The sequence below is a fragment of the Solanum verrucosum genome, unplaced genomic scaffold (genome assembly GCF_900185275.1).
Source record: "Solanum verrucosum unplaced genomic scaffold, falcon-dt-bn FXZP01000108.1, whole genome shotgun sequence".
Taxonomy (NCBI): domain Eukaryota; kingdom Viridiplantae; phylum Streptophyta; class Magnoliopsida; order Solanales; family Solanaceae; genus Solanum; species Solanum verrucosum.
Window position 1 is genome coordinate 1,754,103 of NW_026020274.1, and position 17,549 is coordinate 1,771,651.

Genomic DNA, 17,549 nt, shown 5'->3' on the forward strand with positions numbered 1-17,549 from the left:
TCGGAGTTCGGACGAAGAAGTTATGCCCATTTTCGTAAAATCTGTTCGGCAGGAAAAGGCAATTTCCAGTAGGCGTGGTTACTGTTCACCCGCCTCATTTTTTTTCTAAGTGTTGGACCATTCTTCCAAAGGACATATATTATTTCCTAGATACCATTAGTTCAATTCCCATCCCTAAAACATTTCCCTCTCTACAATCCTCCATTAAGAAGAAGAAGAAATGGGAGCTAGGGCTTTGGATTCAAGGCTTTCTTCATCAAATTTCGTGGGAGATCATAGCAAAGGTATGGTGACCCTTGATCCTTGATTATCTTTCCTTCAAGGAGTCCATTAAAAAGGGTTTCAAAAGTCTTCAAAGAACAAAACTTCTATTTTCTATTCTAGGTATGGGTTCATGGGTAAAATGTTTTCAAAGTCATTATATTGGTGAATTGAAGTTCTATTTATGATTTTAAGATGATTTTTATATGAAACTTCTTCAAGAACCCATGTTTTCATTAAAAGCCGAGAATTTGCTAATGAAGTGGGTTTAATGCCTATGATTTAATGTTGATGAAATTGTGTTTAGATTGAATTGTATTGTTGATTTATATGGTTTTCTAGACCTATTTATGATGAATTGTTGGTATATGGATAATTGAGGATTGTGGCCTTATGGGCAAGTTATGGAAGAATTCTCTTGTGGTAAGAAAAATGGTTGGGACTTGAGTGTTGTTGATTATGGCTTTGGAGGATGGTAAGTTGGCTTAATCTCATATTATGGATAAAAAAATTGTTCTTGGTTGGTTTGATCCACTTATGGTGGAGGTGTTTAATTATGGAATGTATTGTCACCATGGCCTTGAAGGCATAGTATGAGAAATATAAGTGTTACATGACATTTTTATGAATGGACATTCAATGGAGCTAATGTGATCATGTTATGAACGTAAATGTGTTATTATTGAAAGGATTTTTCTCAATTTGACACTCATGAATGTTGATGATAGAATATGAAGGATTCTCCAATTTATTGCATATCTCGAATTGGTAGAGCTTGTGCATCATTTTCTTGTTTAAATGATTATATTATTGGTTGTTGAATCCTCGGATCGGTAGGCTAGTAGCACCCTTCCACTCATGATAATAATGAACCTTGGAATCGGTAGGCTTATCGCACCCTTCCATTAATGATAGTAATAAACCTTGGAGTCGGTAGGCCTATGGCACCTTTCCATGAAGGTTAATGATGAGACTTGAACCGGTAGGCCCATGGCACCCTTTCAAGAGGAGTTAATGAGCTTTCCTAAATGAACCTTGAAACGGTAGGTTTAAAACACCCTTTCACGTGTTAATGAATGTAATTTGGAGTTGGAAGGCCAATGACACCTCTCATATGTGATAATGTCAAGGTAACGAACTATTCTATGGGAATGTAGGCTAAGCACCGAGTGGATTTGGTTAGATGGAAACTCCCCCAATGGTTAGGCATGAGTTTCAATGATCGTCTACCTTATCCCATAAACTATGTGCCCGCATAGGTAGCTAGTGGATCCATTAAGCTATATACCGGTCTTCCTTAGGCAAGTAGACCACCTCTTTACGGTGTGGGGACTTATGACACCGGATTCCATGACAAGCTCTCATGGCCTATGTCGGTTAAACGCTTACTTCCCATCATGCGAGATTTCATTATGGTTTCTTGATAGGTTCTACAAAGTGTAGGTAGTAGTATGAGATGCTACCTATACATTGCACGAGTAGGCTTGGAGAGGGTCATAGTGAGTTTCTCTAAATCCTAATGTATGTGATACAATTGTGGCCTAAATGAGGTTATTAAAGAATGTTGGCTCTCAAATGCTTAATATGAGATGCATGCTATACTTGGGTTATATTACGAGTTATTTTCCCTTGTCATGTCTTAAGTGATGATATACCTCTTATGTATGAATATTGTGCAAAGGTGAAAGAAAGGAATGATAAGTTACCTTAAGTGACCTTAATGTGGTGCCTTAGTATGGATGGTGGTATGGGACGCCATCCATACATTGCACGAGGTATAACATAAGAGTTTCTTGAGGTGAAGGTCCAAGGTAAAGGTTTTCATGTTGAAATTGTTTAAAGGTAATATTATGACTTACTTGATGTTTATGCTTGTATTGTATGTCTTTTATGCAACTATTCATGGTACTTCAAAAAGTGGCATAATGCATGGTTTCTAACCAAAATGTCCCTTTTAAAGCATGTCTTGCATGGTCATCATACTTAGTACATTTTGTGTACTAACCCATATTCTTCATATTTTTACTATAAGTGTAGGTTCCGGCAAGTGATCCCTCCTAGCTAGTTTGAAGTGTTGGATTGCTTTCCTCCAAGACTTGGTATGTCCTCATGGATTCGAGGATAAGACTTTTAAGTTCTTTTGTTCATGTAATAGACTTAATAGACTTCTTTTGATTGTAAAGGGCCGTATCCCTACTTATGTTTTGTGACTGTGTCTAAGATGGCCATGTGAGACTTAGACTTCCGCTGTGTGTTTTTAAAGTTGTTTTAATGAAGTTTAAATGTGTGGATGTAAATAAGTTTTTTTTTATTATTCCGCACTATTTTCATTATTGAATGCAATGAATGACTATGTGGCTCGTATAAGACCCCTTCGGGGTCGAATACGCCATGTTACGACTAGGGGGTACTCTCGGGTCGTGACAGCTTCAAAGCTTTTGAGATGTTGAAGAGGAACTTAATTGAAGCTCCCATCTTAATTGCTCCTGATTGAGAATTACCATTTGAACTCATGTGTGATGCAAGTGACGTAGCAGTGGGTGCAGTGTTGGGACAAAGAAAGAATAAAGTGTTCCAGTCGATCTATTATGCAAGAAAGACCCTTGACTCTACACAAGCTAATTACACAATGACTGAGAAAGAGATGCTGGCTCTAGAGTTCGCCTTCGACAAAAACATAAATACTTCACCCGATTATTACCAGATTTCTCTACACCTTAAAGACTCCGTTTTCATCCAAATCTGGACTAGGTTAGGAAAAATCCAAATACTACGAAAAAGTTTTCGGCCTCCAATGTTCCCCCATTGGCTTTTCTATAATGACGGGAACATGTTGTTACACTTTTGTAGTCATGTAAATCAACTTTTAATAACTATTATGATAGAACATGAGAATGTAAAGTTAATTCATAATTTTTTAAAATATTGTATAATTTATAAAAAGATATTTATTGAGATGAAACTTTGTAGTCTTCATATTTTTAGTTTTTTTATTATTATCAATATTAGAAGTTTTCAAGTTTTTAAGATTATCATAATATCATTTGACCTATCATATTATTGTCCTATAAATAACGGCATTATAATTTTTTTTTTATTAAAAATGATCAAATTTATATGTATAGTAAAATTAGGATATATATACACTAAAAAATAATTTCCATTAGCTCTCTTTTTTTTTTTTTTGAAAAACTTTAAATTTCATCATTTAACTTTCTTCTTAACAACATAAATGGAGTGTAAATAAGGATAATAAGAGTCATATTTTTTTTCTTTTTACCATAATAAATGTGAATATATGATTAATGTGTATTAAATTTATTATTATTGAAAGCAAATAAAAGTTTCTTTTATTTTTTCTACATTAAAGAAGGAGTTATCATTTGGATAGTTATTACTCCAATTTATTTATAATAACTACCACAATAATGTTTTAATAATAAAAATAATTGTATCTACGTTGTCAAACTTTTTATTGTCCTATCTTCAACATTTGCATATACATATTATTTTAAAAAAATCATCTCTTTGTCGCTCTTTGATAATCTCTATACAATTGGATTAGGTAAGCACACCAAGTCACTAAATGATATCATGATTTATCTTTTATATCTCATTTTACGTTATGTGTTTAATTTTTTTATATTTTATTGTAAAAATATAATCTCAACTGTAATGTTGCAATATCGCAACTTAATTCTCTCTTCTCGCAATGCCTCTACAAGAATGAGAGTTAACATACAAAAAAAATTAATATTAATAGATTTTATGAGACACAATTTGCATTAGATGAGTGTCGGTACGAACATCGAATATCAAAAAAACTATATATCTCTAACTTCTGAATTTCGTGCATAACTATGTTAGAATATAATACAAGTATTTCTTTCTCACCATGATTTACCACAAATGTATCTTTATTTATTTATTTATTTTTATTATTGTGTCATTTATACAAAAAGAAAGTCACATAATATATGATCGAATAGATTTAATATTGTTGATTGAACCAATAATATAGCTATAAGAATCATTGAATTTAGTATGAAACTATAATAATTAGATTGTCAATTAGCTGAAGTTTTTCATATCAATGTTTAAATTTTTAACTTTTTTATTAGTATGAAAATTTCTTTTTAGCAATTTTTTCTGAATAAGTAATATTAAAGTCGTATTTTAATTTGTATTTCTCTCTTTTATTATATTATTTATTAAAACATTTATCAAATAGTAAATTAATTATTTAAAAATATATTTAAGTTTTTATTATAACTGTAACATCTCGCAAATTGAAAGAACTAGAAAGAAGTTAAAATTTGGAAATAGTCATTTTTGGAAAAAATATAAAATCTAGAAAATTTGTTAAGTGTGTTAAGTTGAGCTTTTGGTCAACTTCAAACGACCATTACTCCTAGCTCAGGATGAGTTAGGTGCGTTTTCAGATATCGTAGGAAAGATCTTGGAATAATCTTTCCAACGCCATTGAGTTTGCGTGATTCCGAGTTCGTATGAGTGTGTTATTCCCATTGGAAGTGGGCTGTTCAAATAAGGAAAGTCCAATCCGAATTTTTGAAGGGCATTATGGTCTTTTCACCACCCAATTAAGTTAATTCGTTTTTAACAATTAAATTGGGGTCTAAACTGAATTGGTTCAGTTTAGACAATTGGAAAATTTACGCTAGGGTTTTTGGAGAAAGAACACAAGAGGAGAAAAGAGGAGAAAGAGCAAAGTTCGTCGTTCTTGAAGGTTTAGCTTGTGGATTTCGACAAGGGTTGATCCCTAAAGAGGTATGTGAGTCTTTCATAGCGTTGGGTTCGTTCACCCACGTGCCAAGCATGTTTATTTCAGTGAAGTTTGTTCTAGAAAGTTGAGAGTTGATGAATCTTGAATGGTGTTCTTTAAATTGGCCTTCGTTCTTGAGTTTGGTTGAGATTGAGGAATTCCTTGAGCTTAAAATGTTGTTTAATTGAGTTGTTTGAGTTAGATTCTTGTGTAAACATACTGGGTATCTGAATCTAAAAGGAATTTAAGAAAAGGAACTGAGTTTAGGCGAATTGGGGTTAGAAAACAAAGAAGGAACAAGTCGGGCAGAAAATGGGTACTAGGTCCGCGTCGCGGACCTATTCCTCAGAAGTGAAATTTTTCCCTTCACGTCGCGGAGAGGACACGGACCTCTCTGCCTCAAAAATTATTTTCGTGACCAAAATTTAAATACACCTCCGCGTCGTGGACCCATCCTCAAACAGTGAGTTTTTGATATTTTCTCATGTTTAGCTATCTAAAATCATTCCTAAACATCAGATCTTTCCTATCACAAATCATAATCCTTGAATCTATAATTCAATTCAAGGAAAGTTAAGAGTCAAGACTAGAGAATTTAAGAGTCAAGTCAAGAGAAGTTAAGAGTCAAGTCAAGATAAGTCAAGAGTCAAGTTAAGAGAAGTTCATAAAGTTTTCCAAAAGTCTTTTACAAACGTTTTAACTTTGTTTTAAGACTTGAGTTTTGAGTTGAGTAAAGAGTAAAGAGTAAAGAGCAAGGTTTGAAGTTCATGTCTTCAAAAGAGTAAATGGGGACTATGTTTTCCCCCAGAGTTTAAAAATGTTTTCACATTTGAACAAGAAAGGAAACTGAGATTTCCAAAAGAGTCTTTGAGCTAGTTTTCAGTTAAAGAGTAAATGTTTTCATATTTAAAGAAGAAAGGAAACTTTGATTTCCAAAAGAGCCTTTGAGCTATAGTTTTCAGTTAAAGAGTAAATGTTTTCACATTTGAGCAAGAAAGGAAATTGAGATTTCCAAGAGAGCTTTTAAGCTAAGTTTTGAGTAATTATCTCAAACCAAAGAAATAAGTTATATTTTTAAACATATGAGCTAGTATATTTTGGAAGTAGTATTGAGCACCGATATGGGGGAGAGTTCAGATAACTCACGGCCCCATAAACCATGTAGTCATCATGGGTAGTAAAGGATCATACTTTTTAGATGAATCCTTAAGTGTGCTTTTTAGCATAGACTAGTGGATCCACTTAGTTAAGCGTTCTATATGACGGCAAAGTATAGGACAGTTCTGGCAGCGTGGGCAAGACGTTGTATCACCACTTAGGCTCAGAGTGATGGTTGTCGGTTAGAGAAACTCCCACATAAACTATATTACTTTATTATATGAAAGTTGAGTTTGTTATTGCATTTTCTTTAACGAACTAAGTTGTTTTCTACTGTTTTAAATGCTTTGTATAAATTGCACTATTATTGTTGTTTTACACTGCATTTTGAGTTGAGTTATTCAAGAGTTGAGTAAAGCCAAGGTAAGTGTTTCTTCCAGATTCTTTTCAAGCTTAAGTTATGTTTAGCATTCCAACTCGCATACTCGTACATTCAATGTACTGATGTCAGTTGGCCTGCATTGTCTTATGATGCAGACGCAGGTAATCAGGATCAACATCTAGCGCCTCGTTGATCCAGTTGAGCACTCAGAGTCAGTTGGTGAGCCTCCTAGCTTTCCCGAGGATCTTTTTTATTGCTTTCAGTATTTTAGTTCATTAGGATGTCGTGGGTCTTGTCCCGACGTCCATCTCAGTTGTTTAGAGGCTTCATAGACAGAGTTAGTGATGTTAGTTCATGAGTCTTTACTTTCCCTTTTCAGTTAAGTTGAGACTTGAGTTGCCACTTTGGCAGTGAATGTTATTTATAAAGCATTCTAAGTTATGTTTTGAGAAGTTCAATTTACTTGTTATAAAAAAGTACATTTTATCTTGATTAAAGTCTTCCGCTGAGTAAGTAAGCCAGGCCAAGGATTCGCTTGGGGCCAGCAATGGTTCTCGAGTGCCGGCCACGTCCAGGGTGTAGGCTTGGAGTGTGACAACAACCACGCGAAGTGCGGACAAGTACACTAGTACGATAAATAATTTAAGGTGAAGAAATATTTATTTCTACACTACAAACAATGAGATTTTTATTCGATACCCATGCAAAATCTTGAACCTATAAAATCTGATTTGAACAAATATGTAGGTAGGTTTGACGAAATTTAGAGTTAATTTCCGAAATAATCACTCAAGTTTAAATCACTTTTATTTCTATTTAGACTAGAATATTATTCAACCACCGTCATTTTCCTCACAATTTCATTAAACATCACAAAACACCTTCTCTTCTATGGCATGCCATGTAATATTAAAATTCTAGTTTTATAATTATTTGTTTAACTTATAAAAACTCATTTAGGATTTGATTGCATTTTTCTAATGAAATAAGAATGTAATCCAATTATTCATAAGATTATATCTAACCAAGTTAGATATAATCTACGACTAAGTACTACCTAATTAAGGAATAATTTTGTTATACTACCGTGTTGCTTCAACAGTTGAAGTATGGTATGCAACTTTTTTTATATATGTATATAAAAAGTTATATTTAAAAAATAAATTAAAATCTAAACATATGAGGACGTTTTTTTTAATTGCGTATAAGGCATGAGTCAAGTTAAATGACATGACAATTAGGAGAAAAGGAGAATTTTATACATTCAACGATCCATGCTAAAAGATATTAGGTCGTATTATTTTTACATTATACAATATTGTGAAGCAATCAAAATGTCTAACTATATGACACCATAATTATAAGATAATTTCATCAACTAAGAAAATTTTCATATAATTTTCTACTTATAAATATTAACATTTTCTTTCATATCAAACACACCTTAACATCTTGAATATTAATTATAATATTTGCGTAGAAAATATCAGTCTGAGTCATAAATGACATATGTAGGTGGATGTATTCAGGATAATATTCACAAGAATATGATAGTAAATCTCTATATAAGGTAGATTATTTATACCAAAGACATTCTACATTGACCAATGTTTCATAAATAAAAAATCTTCTTTGACTCATTAATCAACTTTCCATGAATAAAAGATTTTCTTTGACTCACTCTTCAAAATTCAAGATTGAAATAAAAGTTTATATTTAGTAAGCTCTTAATAAATTAGGTACTATATAAAGTGTAATAATAAGAAGCATTCTAAACACACACAAAAAAGACTTTTCTTTATACAAAATATAACTAAAGCTTCAACCATTTTGTTTTTTCTAACATTTTGTCTTTTAAAAAAAAATGATTAGAGGCTTAAAAACTTGCTATCTTATGTGATGCTAAAGTTGGACTCATCACTCGTTATATTCTCCACAACATAAACTCTATAAATTTGCCAACGACAGATTCATTATTAGTAATTTTCAATAAGTAATCTGCCACATGTAAATTCATAGAGTTTTGTAATGTTGGAGTAAAAAAAAATTAGTCCAACTTCAACATCACATAAAATAACAAACTTTTTAGCTTTTTGAAGGAATTCATTTCTTCTCTTTGACAAAAAGGGAAAATAAGAAACACTCTTGAACACACATATACACCCCCCCCCCCCCAAAAAAAAAAATCCTTTTTTAAACAAGGAAAAATGGGCAAATATATCCCTCTACTTTGTGTTAAAGTAGATATACTCTCCGTTTCAAAAGTGATGCATATATATAGTTCATCGTCTCGTAAATGATGCATGTTTGCTCTATTCGTCGTCTAGCAAATGATGTATGTTTACTCTTTTCGTTAACATGCATATATTTACTAAATTAAAAAAAATAATATATATATATATATATATATATATATATATATATATATATATATATATATATATGGACATTTTTTAACCTGGTATAAGACATGAGTCAAGTTAATTTCTATAGAATTTATGTTAGAGAAAAACAAAAGTTTTTAAAACTTATATCTAACAAAACTAAATGACAATCAAAATGTTTTTAAGAATACATCTCTTACTCGATTTACCCAATTGTGTTGGTGACCATCGACCATCTCGATTATAAGGTCATTAAAGCAATCACTTGGAACCTCAAATTACCTATCTCTTACTCGCTTTACCCAATTGTGTTGGTGACCATCGGCCATCTCGATAATAAGGTCATTAAAGCAATCACTTGGAACCTCAAATTACCTCCCCCCTCCCTCCCACACACACACACACACATATATATATATATATATATATATATATAAAGATTTATTTGGATAGAAAATATAATAGTTACTGTATACTTTATTTAATGTGGAGATCGTTATAATAATTGAGAAATAAAATAGTGTTTAGTTAATTATAGAATCCTTTCTTATGTAGATACTTACTTTGTTGACTTATTTGTATTTGGCGATTATCATGGACTTGTTATCTCTTGTATTCTGGTTAGTCCAAAAATACAGAAACATAAAGTAGATGAAATAGACAGAATGATTTTAATCCGAGTCCACATAAATCACTGTGTTTCCTTAAGAAATTTAATCCCTTCACCGTACCCGAGGTTGCAGATTTATTCCTCCCAAGATAAAACGGATTAACCTGTTAAAGAAGTAGCGGTACCTCAAACTTCAATAACTTCAGCGAATGCAAGAACAACAACAAGAGCACACACAGACTCAGCCGATCGACAATTTTGTTTATGTAAGAAAATGTATGCAGAGAGGAAAAATTTTCAGTGTTTAAAACCGGAAAAAACATCTCTATTTATAGCCATTTACAGTAAGGAATGAGTCTGTTCAGACAATTCTGTTCAGACCCGTTTTTTCCAAAAGGTTGTGTCTTTTGGGAAAAATAACGACTTTTCGGAACGTTATTATCGTTGCATATGAATTTCAAATAAATTCCATTGCGCCCAATTAATTATGTTATTTAACTAACATTCTGAATTAATTTATAAGAGAAAATAAATGAATTAACAAGATTGATTAAATAAATTTTGTCCAAAAATATTATCAATCAAATCATTTGCTTCCAAATCCAAATCCGAGGCCCAGCGAGCGACGACGACGACGCAAGGGGGCACCTTCTTCTTAACCCTTTAAGAAATAAAGGAAGTGTTTCCTAATATAAAGACAACAATTTCCTTTCTTCTACCAATATGGTAAAAATGAATTTTCATTTGCACTTTGCAATGACTTTTCATTTTTCCTCCAAAATTGGTTCCCCCACTTTCATTGGTTCTTCCTCTTTCCATTTTCTCTTTTTTATTTCCCATTCGCACCTTGCTAAACCCAACAATCCCCCACATGAATGGGGAATGACTATAGTTAAAACATATGCATGAAAAACTTGTGTGTCTTGTAAGTAAGAGTTAATCGCATCTGGATAAGTAGGTTTCCATTTAAACTTTCCATAGTGAACATATATCGGATATACTCGGTCAATTGGTACCATTTTTCGTAGCGGAACTGGTTGTTGGGAGATTCATGAAAGTGGTAGTGTGGTAGATGGTAGTGTGGTAGGTGATTAACTTATTTTTAAGATTTTCTTATAATATCTTTTTACTAAGTGTCTTAATCTTGATATCTCTTTAATATTATTTTTTGGTAGTGCTAAATTCATGGTAATATGTAATAAGATTTATCGTAATATTCTTCCGATAGTTGTTTTAATCTGAATATTTCTTTAATATTATTTATGATATATTCTAGATATAACATATCTTCGGTTCTTTGGTACATATATAAATTTTCCTCCATTATTTGTTCTAATAGTTTTATATCTTCCATAGATTTTATCCAATATTGTAAATATTCGTAGTTCATTTTAATCTGAATTTATTTCTAAGTCATACCATTCTATTCTTTCGAAGTCTAAATCATGTAGGTCTATTTCATACCATTCTTGATTTAATATATCTTCTGATTCGTAATCATTAAATATTTTTTCCCATATTATTCTTCTTAATTCGATTATTTCTATATTTTTAAGTACATATAAGATTAAAGTTTCGTAGTTTTTTATCATTTTATCATGCATGTATGTAGTCATGTTCTTTATTATGCAGATTTTTTATTTCAAATTATTCCTTCCTATCATATTCATAATTGATTAAATTCATATTAGATCATTATAAACTAGATTATCTTTATCATGTTTTCCTGTCACTACTAGTATCGTACTTTAGCGGATACTTCCTTCTTATCAGCGCCTCAACCTTGTTTACTCCCCTAAACGGCTTCCTCGCCTACCGGTTTCAACATTAAGATGGCATAGTATAGAAGTTTTCTCCCTGTTTCCAGTGTGCTAATAAAATAGAAATCATGATTCAAATAATTCTAATACATAATAACTAACATAAATTTATTCAATCATATATATGATATTCAGGAATATATGAAATTAGTTCCGCATATTTTTTGAACAATATACCTTTGCCTCTTGCTTAGCCATGCTATCTGAAATATCTGACTGGATTTCAGATTTATCCATTAATTTTTAAGTAATTAGTATCTTAAGAGAGTTTTTTGAGAAGAGAGTTTTTATTTAGGCGTTGCATGCCTTTACAATGTTTACTACTAAGTCTATATATAGACATACAAATTTACTATTCTAAATACTTATCCTAACACATTTTTTACACATGTCCACTACTATTTACTACTATTCATGACTACTATTCATGAATAGTTCTTATTTTGTCTACCACTATCCTCTTTACGACTTATTTGCACATATTAATAGTGTACACTATCTACCACATACACTTGTCATATTTTGTACAAAAGACCCATACCTACTTTATGACAACTATTATGACTTTTACATTTACATTATTAACTTTTTCCGTTCATATCTCTTTCTCCTTCTTATTTTCTTCCTCGTTGATTATTCCAGCTGGACGTCTGGAATTATATTATCTTCTCCGTTGCACTTTGAACATATATGGTCCGGGTATTTATGACCAATTAGCTTGCAATATCTGGTTAATAATTCTGCTGAAATAAATCCTTCTTTTAGTGCTCGTGTCGTAGGTCGTTCTTCTGGCTTTAGTAGTGATAAAATCCATCTTTGGACTTCATCCATAGCTGCTTTCCTTAGCTCCCTTGAATTGGAATAAATCATTAGCTGGTCTCTTGCATAGTAGCTCCATATAGCGTTTCCGTTTAAATAATTATTTGCTAACTCTTGTATAATTATTGATATACCAATTATCCTTTTGTTGGCATAAAAACTTGGTATCTCTATTTTGCATATCTCTTCTTGTTGTCCGATATCCTCGGGTATAATCATATATTTAGTTAATCCTATCTTGATAACCTGTATTGGAGGTTTTATTTCCTCGATTAATATCTCTGCTGGTGCTGTATAGAATTTTATATAAAATAAATTTCCTTTCGTAACTCTTTTGTATGTGATGAATGCTTTGTGTAGTTCTGGTATTCCACTAACTTCTTCTCCGTCATATGTGTATACGGTATTTAACAGTCCGTAGTTGTAACATGTTCTTACTAAATTAGCGTTAGTTTTTGGTTGTGCAATTAACTTGTTATATCCTTGTAACTTTTGTGTCAAATAATCTTGGTTTGGTTCTTTTGTAGTTGATCTGGGGTTGTGGTTTAAATAGGTTTGGATTTTGTGGATATTTTCAATATAGGTTCGTGTAATGTAGTTATATGTCTTTTTCTCATTTTGGTTTTGCAAACTATCTGCGAATGTAGATGTTTGTGGTTCTATGGACACATGTCTAGGTGTCCTTTGGTTAAATGGTTTTGCAAATAGCTGGTTTAAGTTCACATTTTTATGTTGTTTATCGCTAACTTGTTTGCTTGTATCTGCAGCTGTATTTAAACAAACATTATGGGTTTTAAGGAGTTTCCCATCGTCTCCTTTTAGCTCTGGGTTTTTTTCGTCTTTTGCTCGACGTAGCTCCGCATTTTTATAGTCATGCTGCTGACTAGCTTTAGACTTCAGATTATCTTCATTAGTCTTTAGCTTTTGTATCTCGTTGTCCATACTATCCACTTTTGTACAAAGTGTAGTAATAGCTTTGAGTATTTTTCGATTGTATCTTCTTCCTCAGTCTCAGTCTGAGTAGTTTTGTCGTGATAGGTAATCTGCAATAACATTCTTATCAGTTTTTATTACTTCAATTGTAAATGTAAAATTTAATATATTTAATACCAATCTCCTTATTTCTTTTGTTGTTACCGAATCTTGTATTTTTCTTGTTAGCCACCATTTTACTTGTGTATTATCTGTTCTTATAATAAATTTGTTATATACAATATATGGTTCAAATGATAATAAACACTTATATACTGAATATAATTCTTTTCTATTTATTTCCCATTTTATTTCTGTATTATTAAATGTTCCTGAATAATACCTGCAATGATGTTCTATCGTAGTGTCATCATACCTGTATTTAAATATTCCTCCATAACTTTTTTCACTCGCATCTGATTCTATTATATAAGTAAATTTTTTGTTTTCATCTGGAAAGTATAGTTTAGGTAAGTTTTTACATAATAATTTTACCTTTTGTATTTGTATTTGGTCTTTTTCATATTTTGTACAAAAGACCCATACCTACTTTATGACAACTATTATGACTTTTACATTTACATTATTAACTTTTTCCGTTCATATCTCTTTCTCCTTTTTGTTTTCTTCCTCGTTGATTATTCCAGCTGGACGTCTGGAATTATATTATCTTCTCCGTTGCACTTTGAACATATATGGTCCGGGTATTTATGACCAATTAGCTTGCAATAGCTGGTTAATAATTCTGCTGAAATAAATCCTTCTTTTAGTGCTCGTGTCGTAGGTTGTTCTTCTGGCTTTAGTAGTGATAAAATTCATCAGGTGGTTTCTAACTGTGTTATCCCGTAGATACACCATTTGTTATACCCTGTATCAAACATAGAAACCATTAAAAAGTCTTTATGCCTTTATCCTGGTTACTGAACATTGTCTCATCATGAGAATGGACCATCAAATATGTTTTGACAATGTTGAACCGTCATCTATGACTTTGTTTGATCTCCTTGAATCTAGATCTTGGGATCTCCAGTCTTCTAGGTAGAGTTACCGCCACGATGACTTGTTCTCGGCCATAGTCCTATTCCCGTCAATGATCTCTCAACTCCCTCTCTAGTTAGGCCTTTTGTAAGTGGATCCGACACATTATCCTTTGACTTTACATAGTCAATTGTGATAATTCCACTAGAGAGTAGTTGTCAGTTATGTCTTCGTCTTATGTGACGAGACTTCTCGTTATACATAACGCTTCCAGCCCTTTCTATTGCAGCTTGGCTATCACAATGTATGCATATAGGGGCCATTGGTTTGGGCCAATACAGAATATTTTCTAAGAAATTTCGGAGCCATTCAGCTTCTTCACCTGCCTTGTCTACGACGATGAATTCTGACTCTATTGTAGAGTGAGTTATACATGTTTATTTGGATGATTTCCAAGATATAGCTCCTCCACCAATAGTGAAAACATATCCACTTGTGGATTTCGTTTCAGTTGACCTAGTAATTCAATTTGCATCACTATATCCTTTAAGAACTGCTGGATATTTGTTGTAATGCAAATCATAGTTTTGAGTGCTTTTTAAGTACCCCAAAACTCTCTTCATTGCCAACCAATGATTTTGATTGGGATTACTTGTGTATCGACTCAGTTTGCTTATAGCGCAGGCTATGTCTGGTCGTGTACAATTCATGACATACATCAAACTTCCCAATACTCTGGCATAAGCCAATTGAGACTGACTTTCACCTTTATTCTTAGCAAGATTAAGGTTCACATCAATTGGGGTCTTTGCCTTTTTCAAATTCAAATACTTCAACTTTTCAAGTACCTTTTGAATATAATGAGATTGAGACAATGCTAGACCGTTAGGAGTTTTGTGAATCTTTATTCCCAATATCAAATCGGCTACTCTTAGATCTTTCATATTAAATTTACTAGCAAGCATACGCTTAGTAGCTTTTATATTGGAAATGTCCTTGCTCATTATCAGCATGCCATCCACATATAGGCATACAATGACTTCCTGATCCGTAGTGTCTTTAATGTAAACACATTTATCACACTTATTGATCTTAAATCCATTTGACAACATGGTTTGATCAAACTTTGCATGCCATTGTTTCGGTGCTTGTTTTAGTCCATAAAGTGACTTAACAAGTTTGCATACTTTCTTTTGTTTGTCGGGAACTACGAAGCCCTCAGGCTGTTCCATGTAGATCTCTTCCTCCAGCTCTCCATTTAAGAAGGCGGTTTTCACATCCATTTGATGGATTTCAAGACCGTATACTGCAACTAGGGCAATTAACATCCGAATTGATGTAATCCTAGTCACTGGCGAGTATGTGTCAAAATAATCAAGACCTTCTTTCTGTCTCAAGCCTTTGACAACAAGTCTTGCTTTATATTTGTCAATAGTTCCATCATCTTTCATCTTCTTTTTGAAGATCCATTTTGAACCCAAGGGTTTGTTCCCTGGAGGAAGATCAACCAACTCCCAAGTATGATTGTTAAGATTGATTCAACCTCACTATTGACAGCCTCCTTCCAAGAGGTTGAGTTGCTAGACAACATCGCTTCCTTGAATGAAGGGATGTTACAAAATCATATCCAAATGAAGTAGCTGTGCTTTGACGTTTACTGCGCCTTGGACTCTCTTCATTGGTTTCATTCTCTTTTGGTTCTTCTCGAGGTTGTTTAGACCCCCCACTAGATGACTCAAGTCTAGTTTTATACAGATAGATATGTTCAAAAAATTCAGCATTATCTGATTCCATTACCATATTATCATGAATATCCAGATGTTCGGACTTATGAACCAAAAATTGACATGCCTTACTATTTGTGGCATATCCAATGAATACACAATCCACAGTCTTAGGCCCTATTTTCACCCTCTTAGGTATAGGAACCTTGACCTTAGCAAGACACCCCCACACTTTGAAATATTTCAAGTTGGGTTTTCTACCTTTCCATTTCTCATATGGAATAACACATGTCTTCGTATGAGGCACTCTATTGAGTATTCGATTTGCTGTAAGGATAGCCTCCTCCCACAAGTTTTGTGGTAAACCTGAACTTATAAGTAAGGCATTCATCATTTCCTTTAAAGTTCGGTTTTTTCTTTCTGCAATTCCATTAGATTGTGGAGAGTAAGGAACAGTAGTTTAATGGATTATTCCATTTTCCAAACATATTTCTACAAATGGAGATTCATATTCTCCACCTCTATCACTTCTAATCATTTTGATCTTTCTATCCAACTGATTTTTAACTTCAGTTTTATATTGCCTAAATGCACCAATTGCTTCATCCTTACCATTTAGCAAATAGACATAACAATATCTAGTGCAATCGTCAATAAAAGTTATGAAATACTTTTTCCCACCACGTGTTGGTGTTGACTTCATGTCACAAATGTCAGTGTGAATCAATTCTAAGGGATATGAATTCCTTGCAACAGATTTATAAGGATGCTTAGCATACTTAGATTCAACGTAAACTTGACATTTTGATTTATTGCACTCAAATTTAGGCAAAACATTTAAGTTAATCAGTTTTCGCAAGGTTTTGTTATTAACGTGTCCCAAACGTTCATGCCATAAACATTTAGACTCAAGCAAGTAAGAAGAAGCAAAATCTTTATTCATATCAACTGCAATTACACTGAGTTTAAAAAGGCCCTCAGTGAGGTAACCTTTTCCTACATACATCTCATTCTTACTTACTACAACTTTATCAGAAACAAATACATATTTGAATCCATTCTTAGTCAGAACTGGTATAGAAACTAGGTTCTTTCGCAATTCCGGAACATACGAGACCCTGTTCAAAGTCACCACCTTGCCTGATGTCATCTTTAGGAGGATCTTGCTAGTTCCTTCCACCTTTGCAACAACGGAATTTGCCATAAACAACTTCTCGTCTGTAGGTGCTGGAGTATATGATGAAAATAATTCTTTGTTGGCACAAACATGACATGAGGCACCAGAATCTATCCACCATTCTTTTGGATTTCCAACCAAGTTGCATTCTGAAAGCATTATACAAAAATCGTCCATCTCTCCTTTGGATTCAGCCAAATTTGTTTGATCCTTCTTCTTGTCCTTCTTGGGACCCCTACATTCAATAGCCTTATGACCACATTTGCCACAGTTGAAGCAGCTTCCATTGAATTTCTTCTTAGGAGGATTGCTCTTTGGACCAGATGCTTTCTTTCTTTTCTTTGATTTTGTGGAATCTTCTTCAACAATATTTACTCAAGATATTGCTGAATTACCACGTGACCTCTTTTCTGCGGCCTTGTTGTCCTCTTCGATTTTCAACCTTACCATGAGAGCTTCAACATTAATCTCCATGCGTTTATGTTTCAAGTAGTTTTTGAAGTCCTTCCACAATGGAGGTAACTTCTCAATAATTGCAGCC

General features: G+C 32.9%; 1 protein-coding gene across 1 annotated transcript; it reads right to left on the bottom strand.

The window, feature by feature from the left end:
• Window positions 1-14,631: 14,631 nt before the first annotated feature.
• Window positions 14,632-17,185, bottom strand: LOC125833848 (uncharacterized). The gene is made up of 3 exons (XM_049513010.1): window positions 16,732-17,185; window positions 15,295-15,419; window positions 14,632-14,919 (listed from the first exon to the last, which is right to left on the bottom strand). Exons 1-3 carry the CDS (start codon window positions 17,183-17,185, stop codon window positions 14,632-14,634), a joined length of 867 nt encoding a protein of 288 aa, XP_049368967.1.
• Between the last annotated feature and the right edge of the window lie 364 nt (window positions 17,186-17,549).